Source organism: Delphinus delphis, chromosome 17 (genome assembly GCF_949987515.2).
Source record: "Delphinus delphis chromosome 17, mDelDel1.2, whole genome shotgun sequence".
In the NCBI taxonomy this organism is placed as follows: domain Eukaryota; kingdom Metazoa; phylum Chordata; class Mammalia; order Artiodactyla; family Delphinidae; genus Delphinus; species Delphinus delphis.
Window position 1 is genome coordinate 36,730,354 of NC_082699.1, and position 15,918 is coordinate 36,746,271.

The 15,918-nt window shown below is 38.1% G+C and overlaps 1 protein-coding gene across 1 annotated transcript in view; it reads right to left on the reverse strand.

The window, feature by feature from the left end:
* Window positions 1-15,918, reverse strand: part of RUNX1T1 (RUNX1 partner transcriptional co-repressor 1) — a 130,085-nt gene that overhangs the window by 50,946 nt on the left and 63,221 nt on the right. The window contains 3 exon segments of the mRNA XM_059994885.1: window positions 244-333; window positions 3,732-3,973; window positions 5,978-6,115. Of these exon segments, the coding sequence (XP_059850868.1) occupies window positions 244-333; window positions 3,732-3,973; window positions 5,978-6,115 (470 nt within the window).

Consider the following 15,918-nt stretch of genomic DNA (forward strand, 5'->3'; position numbering starts at 1 on the left):
AGAACCTTTATTCAAAGAGATTTCTCAATTCTTCTCCAAACTTAACTACACAAAACACTGTATTATAATTTTAGAACTATTTTGGAAATTATCATAAAAACACATTTATTCAGATAGTTTTCATCCACTAAACTAAGTCAAATCTCCCTTAAATGTTCTGACCCCCTCCTAAAAAGAAACACTGTTGTGACCTAGCAACAATATGGTTTGAAATACTTTCCAGACCAGTGAGCTGTGCAATACCTTCAAAAATGGGATGACAAAAGGTCGCAGTGGGAAGTTCGTAGCTTCTTGCAGTTTGGAATGAAATTCTTCAATTGTCAAAGTAGAGTTCTGTGGGAGAAAATATGTATTATACATACATTTGTCTCTTGGTAAACAGTAAAAACACTGAAACTAATAAATTACTAATATTGTTACAACACTGTGATAACCAGCAGACACACATACAGAAAGCAGTTTTTTCTTTATAAAACTGTTTGACTTTATAAAAAAAATCATATATTATTGTTTATTGTATCACCTACATCTAAAAATTGCATCTGAAAATGAAACACATTAAATTTGGTACTTTGAGAATAATGTGCAGGCACCTCGGCATAGTTTAATTGTCAGAGAAGTCCCTGGAATTATGAAGAAACTTCTAACATTATCTTTATGGAAAACAAACACATTTGGATGTATTTAAAAGCACAACAGATCAATTAAAGGCCAAAGGCAAGTGTTAGAATCTCTCAATTTGTCCCACATGTCACGTCACTGTTCCTGCTGATGGAAATACCCTTCTCCTTCTGTCTTTCCATCTTGCATCCTTTCTTTGCTTACCAGAGCATCTTTGCTCAGGATGAACAGCTAAGTTGGCTTTGTTAATCAGGCCAAAGAAAAGGTCTGAGCCTTCCTCTGAGTCACTGAGTCTTACAGGGTGAAAAAAATTCCCCAGTTATCAAAGATAATCCATTTATCCTAGAGGCAATGTGTATTGCTCAACCCAAAAGAGACTACACATAGTGAGTCAAATTCACTCCTAACCTACCCCATAAAAACAAGCCCTCAATACTCAGGGTTTGTATCCTACAATGGGTAATGTGCATCGATAAAAGCATCTATTTAATAGACAACCAACCTACTGTAAAGGTGCTGAGTCAGTTAACCATATTGACTCAACATTTGGTTCATTTTCCTCAGTCCTTATGCAGAATCACAACTGTAAACTTCAGTGTCAAATTTTTCAACCCGTCAATTATCCTCACACCTGACAAACTTGGGGTATTTGTGACCTAACAACTTTAGAATATTGCTCCATCTAGTTTTTAATGCAAGTTCCTTTTCCTTTTATGATAAAGTACGGGGGCACCAAGTTCTAAGATTTTTATACCCCCAAACTTGAAACATCTTCCCTTGAAACTATGAATAAACACTAACTTCCCATCTGTAACAATAAGGGTCAGAGAGTCCATTTTTTAATCTTTCATTTCGTTTCTCTGGCTCCATTTTCTAAAGCCATACCAGTTGTGTTTTGCACATTAAAACAGTTCTTACTAACACTTTTCTTAACTCCATCTAAATAACAGTATAATGTGATTCATTACGATTACTACCTGAGTTCAAATCATAGGCCTGTCACTACCAATGGGGTGGCCTAGAATATTTTTCTTCTGTAAGCCTCAGTTTCCCCACACGTAAAATGTATATAAATAAAATGACATGTGTAAAAGCTTGCAGTCAAATGCTCAAAACAAAATCATTCTCTATTCATTCATCTTTTGACAAATGTTCACTGCCTGCTGAATATATGCCTAGCACTATTAATTAATGTTTTCGGGCTTCCCTGGTGGTGCAGTGGTTGAAAGTCTGCCTGCCAATGCAGGGGACGTGGGTTCGTGCCCCGGTCCAGGAAGATCCCACGTGCCACGGAGCGGCTGGGCCTGTGAGCCATGGCCGCTGAGCCTGTGCTTACGGAGCCTGTGCTCCACAACGGGAGAGGCCTCAACAGTGAGAGGCCCGTGTACCGCAAAAAAAAAAAAAAAAAATTAATGTTTTCCCCAACTTATCTTGATAAAGTCTTTAGATAAATAAAATCTTAAAAAAGTATTGCCCTCAAAAGTATTCCACTTAATATGTGGGAAAAATTTACTTAAAGCTACCAATTTTTCCTATATTTGAAGTTATAGAAACCGCAGTTAAAGAACATATCAAATTTATAAAGCAGTTTTAAGATAAACATTTTTTACTAGTAACAACATTTCATCACTCACTTGATACAATTACTGCTTTGGATTTACTTTGTGGTTCTATGATGTAACCTATTTATGTGTCAAAAACGCTTTATGCAAAACTCAAGAACAAATAAAAAGGAAAAGATAAGTGACTGACAAAAGTAACTGCAGTATGCTGACACACTATGCCAAAATCACCTTCCTGTCAGAGGAATACAAGGCGATTTGTATTCCAGAGGAATACAAATTTGTCAGAGGAAGCTGATGGATTATGAGAAATGTGAAAGCTTCTTGTTCTTAAAGTGTGGGGGAGAGGGAGGTAAGGGTTAAAAACTGAATTGCAAAATCTCTGTCAAATGTGAGATACTATGATCTGAAGCACATCTACGGCACTAAACTCTCACCCAGACTTTTACTTCTAGGACTTCTTTTGTAAAACACAACTGCTATGGCTTTGCCCATGATAAGTCCATGTAATAAAAATAAATGATTATATCGAGAAAAAGGAAACTGCTGCCTATCGTATGAATTTCAGTTCCATTGTAAGCCTGGATGATAAAAGGCCTGAATATGTGACTCAGAGCTTCTCTATGACTCAGTTTGCTATGGGAAAATCACCTTCCTAAATGAAAATTCTCTATTCATAAAGAAAGTCACAGGACATGTAAAAGTGATTTAGAATGCAAGAAAAGGAAATATGCTCTAATTTCCAGTGTGACAATGTACAGACTTTAATATAATGTGCCAAAATCAACACTTCTGTTCTCAAACTAACGGTTTGTGTAATTCTACCTACAGCAAAAAACTGTTGTGTTTTTTTTTTAAAAAAAGCAATAAATGGTTATAAGGGGTTAAGGGATGAAGAAATCAGGGTATTATTGTTTTATGGGTAGTTTCAGTTTGGGGTGATGAAAAAGTTCTGGAAGTGGATAGTAGTGATGGTTATACAACAATGTGGATGTACTTAATGCCACTGAACTGTACACACAGAAATGGTTAAAATGGTAAATTTTATGTCATGTATTTTACCACACACAAAAAATTCAATGCTATTAGCCTTAAAAATGAAAACATAAAAGAATAATGTGTTACTTGTTATAAATTCTTGCTCATCTAGGCTGATAATAAAAACCCCCCAAAGCAACTAAGTTAAAATAAGCACCCAATTAGATTAAGCAAACCATTAACATAACAAAAATATTCTGTCATTGTTGAAAAGACACTAGCCATGCCAGGAGGATATACTTATTAAATTTTATGCACACACACATTTATGGCCAAGATAATGATAAATTTGTACAACCACATCTTCATTAGCTAAATATCAATAGGAAAAGAAATCATGGTGGGGTCAATACATAATGCAGAACTGAAACCCTTGTTACTACAGAATCATCAGACTTGCATGCAATCTCCAGGTGTAGAAACAAAATAACTGTGAGAATGGAATCTGTATTTGAATCTCCCCCACACTCTCCCTGGTAACCCAAACTGGGCCGATTTCCATTTGCTTACCACCAGTCCTAGTACGAGGGTGCGGACTCTCTCTCCTATTTCCGGTGAAATGTCATTGCCAAACTGCTGCAAGGTAGTGAGGAACCGTTTCAGCTTACTGAGCTGCCTGGCGCCACAGGCTGGGGGCAGCTGTTGATTAGCCAGAGAAGAAGAGGAAGAAGAGGAAGGCCCATTGCTAAAGCCATTGGGCGGTGAGGGGGCGCCATTCAAGGCTGTGGGTGAATGGCTCGTGCCATTAGTTACTGTCAGAGGGCACAAAATCAGAAAGAAAAAATAAACTTACAGAGAACATGCACAAGGAAATTACAACTAAGTATCCTTCCCTTCCAATCTAGTGAATTTGGTAATTTAAAAGCTGTTGGGCCTTTTTGGTAAAATGCTTTGACTTCACAGGATTACCAGAGGCTCAGGTACTCCATAACTAAATGGGTGGACTCCTCACACCACATGAGGATATCCTGCACAGAAGCTGATAAGAAATGGGAGCCGGCTGGAGCACAGGGACAGCCTCCCATGCACACATATGCAAACACAGAACAAACAGCATTTTGGATGTCAGCCTTTTGTCCCAGGCTTACATCAATATAACAGAACTATTCCTTTCTAAACTGCTCCCCTAGAGAAAATGGACATTTGGTGGAGACTAAATTTATCACTGGACATTTTTAATCATGTTTTGTACACACAACTGACAGCTGTGTTTATAGAAGTACGACTTTCAAGTTTTAACCTTATACCACCCAATTAGAAGGCTATTTTCTCCCCCTCATATTTCTTAACCACTTCTTTAAGGAAAACACCAATTTTATGTAAGAAGCCAAAATGCATACGGTAATTATCAAAGAGTTATTTCTAGAAATCGAAAGGGGATATCTCAGTCCAACTAACAGCATGGATTGGTGGTAACTTCGTAAATTCATTTGATAAAATTTATTTGAACGTCAAGGTGATAATCCGTAAGAACTAGGCTAGAAAATTTTGCACATTTCTCACCAAAGAAAATGTTGACTTTACCATGTTAGATCTTTATCAAACCCATCTTTTAAATATAATTTTGATAAACTACCTCCAACAATAGTTTGAAGATGTTTTAAGCACCTTATTATTCTTAAAAGGTTCAAGAAAATAAAGTGGTCTCGTCCCAAATGAGTACCAAAGCAACCTGTCAAGAAATGACATCTCACTAGGACCTCTCAGAGGAGGCATATGCCTATCATTGTGGCTTTGGGTAACAACAAACCAAATACAAGATGACAGGGTTACAACTTGGCACTGTTGCAGGCCCCTGCTCCTTACATGTTTGGAAAGGTCTTATAAAAGGCAGCGCAACACTGCATAAATAGCCTGGATGTGTGTTTTGCCGAACACTTATAATCCCAAGGATCTATTTTTGCCTATTAGTTATTTTTCATTCATATACAGATTTCAGGGCACACAGTCTGTAAATAGTATTATCTGAAACCAACGGCATTTATTAGTTTCACAAATCTTTGATATTTTAACCAGGACTTTCAGATGGATGAAAACAAAGCTATCTGCTATTCCTATTAAAATATACAGGAAAAAAGGGAAGTTGCTATTCTATCAGAATATTCTGTCCTTTCCTTGGATGACACAAAAAGCAATACACTCCACTGATTCAGAGCACAAGTCTAGAGCCAAGTTGAAATGGAATAAATATTTAATAAATGTCTGACAAGTTCAAGACAAGAAAGATGCTCCTTATTTCAGAAAGTTTTCTGTATGCAACTGTTGCATAGAATGATCCCTCTTTTAACTTAAGAATGTTAGATTTTAACATTACTTGTAAATAACAGAAGAAAGTGGATTAGAAGATCAGAAGTAACCTGGAAATAATTATAGCATATTAACATGTTCCAAGTCAAAATGAACAAACTAAAATAAGGAGCTCCTCATTAAGTCAAAGGAGAAGTTAACGTGGTAATGATGAGTTACAGACCAAAGGCAGTGTTCTTCATTCACTGAAATCACAGAAGACTACAACTTTGAAACAATAATGAAAAGGCAGGCAAATATTGGCAGTCATACAAATTTTACCCAAGATATGATAATTCTGTGCTCAATACCTACTCACTGGCATACAAATTATTTGTGTGGGGGGGTGGGGCTTCATTTCTGCATAATACATTGATGCTGGATCTTACTGTCCCTTAATTTTTATTTGCAGAAAAAAATTTAATTTGAACTTGAAAACGGAAACAGCAAATGCAGAAATGCCTACTTACACGTTGTTGGTGTAAATGAACTGGTTCTGGGAGCTCCTTGAGTTGTTGGGGGAGGTGGCATCGTGGGAGGAGTCAGCCTAGACGGGGTCTTCACATCCACAGGTGAGTCTGGCATCGTGGAGTGCTTCTCAGTCCGATCTGGAGGATGCCACCATGATCATGTTATTTTACTCCTTAAGCACCTCAGGGTTTTTTTGGTACCTCAGTTTTATAAGAGAGGTTCATCTTTTTTACAAGCAAGGTAAGAAATCCAACATCTTCTATCAATAAAATAGGCTTATCTACTGAAGCTTAAATCGAGACTTTATCATCCAAACCCCACTTAAGAAGGTGTAGCACAGATGGCAGGACCTCATTTCTAACTGGGTAATTTTACATCTTATTGTTATTTCTGGCTTAGACAGATGCTACCTTGGTAGCGTTATATGCAACAGCACAACTTCGCTTGAAGCTGAAGCCAACATTAGCAAGAGGTAAAAAATAGATGAGGAAGTGGGACGGTAATGAACCCCTCAGACAGCTCAGAAATAACACAAATCTTAGGCTGTTATGCAGGTGGGATACTGTTAGAAGTTGGCGTTTTGCAATGACTTTTTTGTAACACCTACCATCCCCTTTCCATGCTTAGTTTTCTAGCCTAACAGATGAAGCAGGCTATGTCTCCCAGACATAACCTCTCACTTCAATTTTTTTTCTGGCCTGTTTGAAAAATCACCACTACATAAATGTCACAAAACGAAGTGAAGTTATTATTGACTTAGAACTTGTGAGTTTATGATCCACCATTTAAAAAATATGAAACCTGAGAAGTCCGTGCACCACAGCAAAGAGTAGCCCCCACTCGCTGCAATTAGAGAAAAGCCCATGTGCAGCAACGAAGACCCAATGCAGCCATAAATAAATAAATAAATTTTAAAAATAAAGAAATAAAATAAAACATTAAAAAACAATACTTCAATTAATAATCTCAGGCAGAGTAAGAATGGAAAAGTCCCAAATTGAGAACTAAAGATCTTTCTAATATTTTTTCATGAGTATGTGACAAGGAGAAATTTCCTCATTACCCAATAATGAACATTTGCACTTCAGGACTGTTTTATACTAAGTATACTTTTCCCTTGGAATTTTAAACTTTTTTCTCAATCTGATCTACTCAAAGAAACAGATCTCCAGTTAAAAAAAAAAAAAAGTTTTCATTTGTTTGTTTAGATCCAATTTTCTACAAACATGTGTACACATGCACACACACACCCCAAAAAATATCCGAGGCGCCTCTTGTGGCCTCAGGCACAGGTATCTCCCATTTGGAGTTTTTGAAAAGTAACATAACACAGACTATTAACAAAGAATGGGTCTCTTAAAACATTATGGTCACCATAGTGAAAAACTCTCAAAATTACTTGTCAATTATTAAAATGAAAAGCCCAAATTACTACTATGACAATTCCAAATCTACCTCCCCTTTATTCAAAGCAATTTCATAAGACTTGGGTTGCAATAGAACACAACTTTTGAACGTTGAAATAGCATTGACACCGTATTAGGGAAGAATGAAAATAATAATCATTCTAATAAGAGCACTGTGAACGATGATCCAGTGACCAGTATCAGGGTCTCTATTTCTTAGTCTCTACTGCTGGCTGAATAACAATGACTGTCCCTATTGTGAATTAAGCGTTCTGAGTGAGATGATTGTGAAGATGCATGGAGAGTGTCTCTACCTTTATCGTATTGTTAAAATTTTGACCTCATATTGCTATTCCAGAACACTTAACGAGTACCAGTGAATAACTTGTTGTAGAGAAATGCAGAAGTTAGGCAGGTTTCAAACCACTTCTTTGATAGTAAAATTCATTGCACCATTTACTCACCTCAACCAACCTCAGCAACAAGGGAATAAATAGCTTTCCACTTGTGTTGCAGCTGAGGGAAGAGGTACAGCAGCAAATACAAGTCTCCCTAAATAAAGGCAAATATTTCCCTCATGCCAAGGAAGGAGGGATAAAGGGAGGCTTGCCAGAGTCAGCTGGGAGATAACAGTGGGAACTGCTGGTCCATCTGGTTTTCATTCTGCTAACACTCACATGGAGCTGTTAGCGAAGGCAGTCCAGACCCACAGATTTGAAGCACGTGGTTGCAGAGAGAGAAAGGAAGAGCAGGAGGGGGAAGGGGAAGTGGGAATAACAGAGAAAGAAATAAATAAGTATATCGAGCAATAGAAGGAAAGGGTGAGAAAGAGGGAACAGACCAAAAAAGCAGGGAGAAAAGAGCTTGGAAAGGGAGAAAGCTACCCTGGACAGTTTCACCACCGCCAAAAGCTGAGCCTTGGTGGGCACAGGCCCTACCTTACTTGATGCAATTCTTGAGCAATACCTAAACTTGGAAATGTATCTTAAACACGCTTTTCATTACTCTTTTTCCAGTAGCCCCACACTAAGGAAAAAGGGAATAATAAACCATAAAGTTGACAGTGGGTTTCCTCTTCAGACTCTTTTAAGATAGTTTGTATTTCTTCTGTCTTCCTCTGCCCAATTTTAGAAATATTTTTGATATATTCATAATTTTAATTTGAATACCTTTTGAATACCTGTCTTGGTCCACTTGTGTAACATGATTCCTATCCAGAATTTAATAATAATAATACCAACAACAATTATTATAAAATGTAGATGAACAACTTTTTTAAATTCCTGAGATGTTGTCAATATTTTAGGAGCAATAACCACTGAGCCAATGAATAGCAAAACACCACTACTTCTAACAGGGGTATACACATTCTCTCTGGAATACATGTATACGTGTATGTATTTAAGATTTTGACATTAGCCACATTTCTGTGACGGCTAGCTTCACTCTGATGAAATGGAGTTCCAACCCAGAGGTCCTACAAACTTAGACAAAGTGGGACCATATGTAACTCATTCAGTGCTGTTCAGTGCAATCAATCCAGGATTGAAATAGATGATGAAATAACCAGCCAAGCCTAAGCCATACACACACAAAAACGCTCTGGAGTAGAGAGATTTAAGATAAATTCAGAAAATGTGTTTCAAGTATGCTGCGTTCTGTTGCATTTGTTTTGGATTAATAAAAAAAAAAAAAACATTTTGAAATATATATTCTTGAAACTTCTATAGCAAACAGCAAAAGAGCTATGATTCAACCATAGAAGCATTTCACTCCATTTCAAATTAGAGGACATAGTAAAACCAATATTAAGTTATAATATTTCTCATGTAATTTTTTAAGTTCATGAAAATTATACCATTCTTGCATGTAATCTCTGTTTTTAGTTGGTGTAGGGGAAAGCTGACATTTACTGAAAGACTGACACAAAATGAAAAAAAAAAAAGAAAGAAAAAAAATTATCAGATCAGGGAATTATTTGTTTTAAAAGAAATGACTTTACTTCTACCTTAATGATTCACACCACTTCTAAACAAGATCTTCCCTATGTGGTAAGTTTTCAACTCCCATGGCAAATATCCAACACATATGTACCAAAGACGGCTGATGCATGGAAGAAAATGTGGCATATATAAATACATTACCGATACCATTTCAATATCCAATTCAATGTCAGGGCCTTCTAGAAGTGGTATGTTTTCCATTTCCCTTTTTGTTGTTGTTGTTTTATGTGAAAAGGTATGGCATAATCTGCCATGGCACTTATTTTACTTTTAGTTAGTTCAAATAGTTCCAGATGTGTTTTTAAGGTATGAAGAATAGGCATTCTATATTTCCCTTGTTTACATACCATTCTAGAGATGATTGGTGTAAAAAGATTTCAGTATTGGTATAATGAATGGCACGACATTTTCTATCAGAGTTCATCATGTCAATTATAATAGAAGAAATATCTTGGTTTCATAGGTGTTATGGGTTGAGGAACTTTTTGGTCAATTAGTAGTTAGTCCAGAGTTAGTCTTATTTGAATAAGTGTGTGTTACAAAAGCTAGAAGGTATGCACTAAAGAGGATTAAGCCCAAGTGGAACCACAGTGCTATTAATGGAGAGGCAGGAGGAACAAAACTGGTACAGAATTTGATTTTTATTTCTCTGGAAAATTTGGCAAATACAGTTCTGACAATTGAGTCATTTAGTGACTCCAGTGATTGGGTGTGAGATGTTACAAGCAACTGTCTGCAGACTGGAAAGGTAGCCATCCAGCCTTCACAACACCACCACCTCATTTCCCTGAAAAAGACCTCTGGTAACATTCAATCCTGCTCAGAACCATTCAACAATGCCTAAGAATAAAAGTCAAATACTAACATTTTAAGCTGGATGTACTGATACAGTGGGAAGGATATTTAGCAATAACAGGAGAACTTCCAAGGTAAGTCAGACTTGGTTGCAAATGTAGACTCCTGACCATCAGTAGTGGGCCCTCAGGCAAGTGAGTTACCCCGAGCCTCAGTCCCTCATAGGAATGAGGATACAATCCTCTACCTCATCAGGACCCCACCACAGCGCCTACTCATATTAGGTACCAATACGTGTGAGCTCCGTTCTCTTTGACCTTCCACTTCACGATCCATTTATGGGTTTATTTCCAGTGTCTTTCCCCCAATTCTATGCTGTCTATATAGGGCACCCTGACATTACTCCTCGGCTTTTCTGCCTTTATCATGCTGTTGTTTCCTTTATCTAGAAGAACCTGTCCCATCTTATCCATTATTCACTGCCCATTATAGATTCCACATCCTCTTACAGCTTTTCCCAGTTGCCCCAGGTGTCAACCACATCAGGTTTCCCCTGCCTCTCTTTCAGCATTTATCACAGCCCATCTGTACAATAGCTGTATATGTGAATGTGTATTATACACTCTAACACCCCAACCAGTGAAAATATTAAGCAACTTGATAGCAATTTTTTTAACTGCCTCCTTAGGAAGACATTTAAAAAATAAACACAACCATGGTTTTCACTAGAAGCATGGTTACATTCCTAATTTTTACAAATCCATTCCCTATATTCCCTATATTATAGCCAGTTCAAAGATAGCAACCCTAATCTCAAGGCAAAAGACAAACACAGAACCATCAACAGCATATAAATACATGAGGAAATAGAATACAGGTAATATGAGAAGATACTGAAAATCCAAAATTCAGTTCAACTGTGCAACCAACTTACTATGTGGTTTCAGGTAAGAATGAGCTGTTACCTCATGTCTTATCACAGGTGTTATATGAAGATTGCTATATCTGAAATACAAATCTGATCTGACCTACCTCCTGATTTAAAACCTTAGGGAGTGTCCCACTGACCACAGGATGAAATATATGCTCTTCAGCTTAGCTTATGTCACAGATACTGTTGAGTGCCTACTCAACGGCCCTTATCCCTGTCTTCCTGCTGAAGAGCTCTAATTTTGTTCAGGTACAAAATTTGGGGGGGGGGGCAGATTCTCCTTGTTTTACATTAATCAGGTTATCACATTCCCCTTATCAGCAACAGGTTTCAGAGGTGAGTGTTGTGCTCCAGTTCTGGGCAATGGGTCATGAAGGGAGGTCTATGGAAAAGGTTCTAGGAAAGACTTCCTCACTCTCTAAACAGAGACCCAAGAAGAAAATAGCCCTTCTTCTTCTGATAGGCACTACTGTATCTATAAGTGATTCCTTCACTTCTTTGGAGTCTACTTATCATGTATAAAACTAAGCATCCTGGAATACATGACCTCAAGGATCTTTCGCAAACTCTAATATTCTCTGGTTTCTTTTTCCAGATATGGCTTATGATCATCTCAAACATAAAGGAGACTACCCAGGGCTTCCCTGGTGGCACAGTGGTTGAGAGTCCGCCTGCCGATGCAGGGGACGCGGGTTCTTGCCCTGGTCCGAGAAGATCCCACACGCCGCGGAGCGGCTGGGCCCGTGAGCCATGGCCACTGAGCCTGCGTGCCCGGAGCCTGTGCTCCGCAACGGGAGAGGCCACAACAGTGAGAGGCTCACGTACCGCAAAAAAAAAAAAAAAAAAAAAACATAAAGGAGACTACCCAGAGAAAATATATCTGACAATAAAGTGACCACTAGACTTCCTCTGTCCACATAAATTTCTATGTCCACAAGAATATGTCTGCACAGAAACTTTTTTCCATAAACATTAAAATTAGTATCTACCTCTTGTTTTCAAATACATTTTCAATCCTCATTACTAAATCTCCATCAATGATTTGGTTACAAAACACCCTACAAAATGTCCAAATTTCCCTGTTTAGTTATCATCAAAACACTCACTTTCACAGCTCAGGTTCTTGAAAGAGTAATCTACACTCACTTTCCTTATTTCCCATTCCACCTTACGTGTACTTGGAGGGGACACCTATAAGACTTTATGCCTAGAACGTTTCCCTCCCAGTACAGGGACTTGCCATACCCTCTAATTTCATAACTACCTTGGGCACCACCATGTTCTTTCATGACCTCGTACCCAAGATACCAGTGGCTGGTCCAGGCACAGCGCTTAGTCCAAGATGGGCAATCTCAGGAAAGGAAAACAATCCCAAGGATTGTTTCCCAAGGAAAACCGCACTGTCTACTGCCCTCCAAGTCCAGAGAGCAGCTCTGTGTTGAAAAAGAAGGCACCTAACAGGCAGAAAGAAGCAAAGAAGTGGCAAGAGATCATCCTTATAGTGCTTTGTAGTAAAGTTCCTCATTCTGCTGGATCCTAGGCACCAGCTGCATCTCTAAAATTCCTACAATTTGGATCTTCCAAACAATCCTAGCCAATCAGTCCCTACTTTGCCTAAAACCTAATTTGAGTTGACTTTTCACTCAAAACCAAAGAATCCTGACTAAAATAACCCTGGAATGTAGCATGGATGTATTCTCTTAACTCCCACTTGAAACTCTTCTAAATTGTTTCTTCATTATTAATACAAGAAACACTTGTATCCTTTATCTGGCATCTTTGTAGCAGCTGACACTGTTCAGGACTTCCTCCTTCCTGAAACATATTGTTCCCAGGATACCACTATTCTAACACTCTCCTCATTTTTCTTAGGCCTTCCTGCTCCTTCTCAGTCTCTTTTATGGGTTCACCCTTCTTCACCTCTGTGATAATTACTGTTATTTTCCCCCAATGTTCCTCTTCAAAGTTTCACTCTATACCTTTTCCTTAGTGATTCATTGGTGCTGGGATAGTTACACCATGGCCATTATGTAGATAACTTGTCCCTATAACTCTAGCCCTAATATCCTTTCCAAGTTCTAGAACCAAATATCTAGAATGCGACTCATTTCAACAGCCTGAATTCAAACCCTCATCATCCATCATCTCTCACCTGGCCTGATCAACAATCCATTGAATGGACTCCCGGATCTGACTATTCATCTCTGATCCATTCTCCAAAGACCTTTCATAATGCTAAGCATAAAATCCTTGTGTCTTAGTAGGGCACAGAAAGACCTTTGTGACTCATCTGGTTCCCATCCACCCCCATGCATTCAGTAACTCTTTACTGAACTACTAAGGCTCTCCAAATGCCCCTGGGTCACACAGGGTTCCACTGCATTGCATCCCTTTCCTGAAATACTCTTCACCCCACCACTGCCTCGTTAAGTCCATCATTCCTTTAAAACTCCATTTGGGTGTCACTTCAGCCAGAAACAACAACCCTCCCATCTCAGGCTGTCCCAAACTCCCCCACATTTCCCTATTTCACTCTCTAGTTCCTCTTACGGCACTGATCACACTGTACTTAGAACCAACGTCAGTCTCTCCCACTAGTTCATAATTTACTTAAGGGAAATTATGACATATGATTTGTTGTTAGAGCCCCAGCACTTGGCACAGTGCTTGACACATAGAAGGTGCTCAACACATTTAATATTTTAAATGAATATATATTGCTATAATGTCATAATGTAGGCAGATGGGGTAGGGTGTCCTTGGAGAAAAAGAACCAGATGTAGCTTTTTGACATAAGAGAAGCCATTTTAGACCCAAACCATTTTGTGATCTAAGCCTGGCCACAATGCTTGTCCCTGAATAGGTCTCAGTAATTAATGATTTTAAGGGAACAAAGGAATGCAGGAACAGAGGAAAAAGCAGTCAAGAAACAATAGTTCAGCAATAAATCAGAGTCCTAGTTTCTCCTCAAGGGATATACATAACCATCTTATACATATCTTGGAGTTGTTTTACAGGAACTAAGGCCTCCAATCCAGGTGGAGGATGGTAAGGTAAGACCCCAGAACCTAAAGAAAGATGACGTTGACCTTTTCTGACCCTCGTGACTTCAATCAACTAAAGCTTAGTTTCTGTCACGCTCTGCCCCAATTCTATGTAGAATTCTCCTCTGCTCAAGCCCCATCATGAATATGCATGTAGCTTAAAACTCCCCCAGTTTTGCTGTTGGGGAGACACTGCTTTGGGAAGGATCTCCAGTGTTCTCCTTACTTGCTGCAAGTAATAAATCCTTCCTTTTCCCGATCTTTGGCTTGGTTGTGTCTTTTGCAACACCCACCAAGAGGGGAACCCAGTTTTCAGGTAACAATAAGGCATGCCTTTAGTCACAATTTTGAAACACTAGAACTTTCAAGAGACATGACAGATTTAACTTAAGATACAATCATCTACATCTTTTTTTCCATCCTTAAAAAAATTCTAAAATGAATTTCTACATTAAGGAACCAAATATAAATCTTTGAACTGGATTATTGAGTTCACCAGTTTTAAAATGCCTTTCAGCAATTACAATATATTTCCTAAAACCTTTTATATTAGAAAAGGAGATTTGTAAGGCAATTTATACACGTATGACATAGTCTGAAAAGCTCCCTTTTTTACAATAATAGTATCAGCGTAGTCATACATCATACATATGTACATTCAAAACAAAGAAAAAAAAATTATGAATCAAAACCAATTTTTTCCACATTTCAAAGTTTTCCTGTTGCTTGTCTATGGATTGGTAGGATTATAGATTATTTTTAGTTTCTGTTATCTTTCTTTTATTTAAAGTTATGCAATAAACATGTTTTATTTTTACAAGAAAAAAAAAAACCCACGAAAACCCTTAGGATAAATCACCTAAAATCAGGCATTAGGCACTATGCCAAATGCCCTGCATGCTTTATCTCACTTTAAAATCTCACTATGAAATTTGACCACCTTATATAAAGGAAGTGAGGACCAGAGAGGGTGGATAATTTGTTCGAGGTTACAAGCTAGGACTTACTCCAGGTCTTCTCAGAGTTCATTATCATCTAAAACTAATACTATTTTACATAAGATCTAGAAAACTGAAATAAAGAAACATTCAGTAAATATTAAATCTAGAGACAGCATTATACTAGAACTGCACCTTCCAAAACTACTGTACTAGCCACATGTGACCATTTAAATTTTAATTAATTAAAACTAAATAAAATTTAAAATTTAGATCCTCAGTCACACTAGCCACCGTTCAAGTGCTCAACAGCCATGGTGACATGGCTACCATACTAGAAAGCCCAGTTATAGAGTATTTCTGTCATCATAAAAGGACAACACCGTAATCAAATAATGGCTCTGAAATGCTACACAGAGGTGGATAGACCTAGAGTCTGTCATACAGAGTGAGGTAAGTCAGAAAGAGAAAGACAAATACCGTATACTAACACATATATATGGAATTTAAGAAAAAAAAATGTCATGAAGAACCTAGGGGTAAGACAGGAATAAAGACACTGGGGGGATATGGGGAGAGGGAAGGGTAAGCTGTGACAAAGCAAGAGAGAGGCATGGACATATATACACTACCAAACGTAAAGTAGATAGCTAGTGGGAAGCAGCCGCATAGCACAGGGAGATCAGCTCGGTGCTTTGTGACCACCTAGAAGTATGGGATAGCGAGGGTGGGAGGGAGGGAGACGCAAGAGGGAAGAGATATGGGAACATATGTATATGTATAACTGATTCACTTTGTTATAAAGCAGAAACTAACACACCAT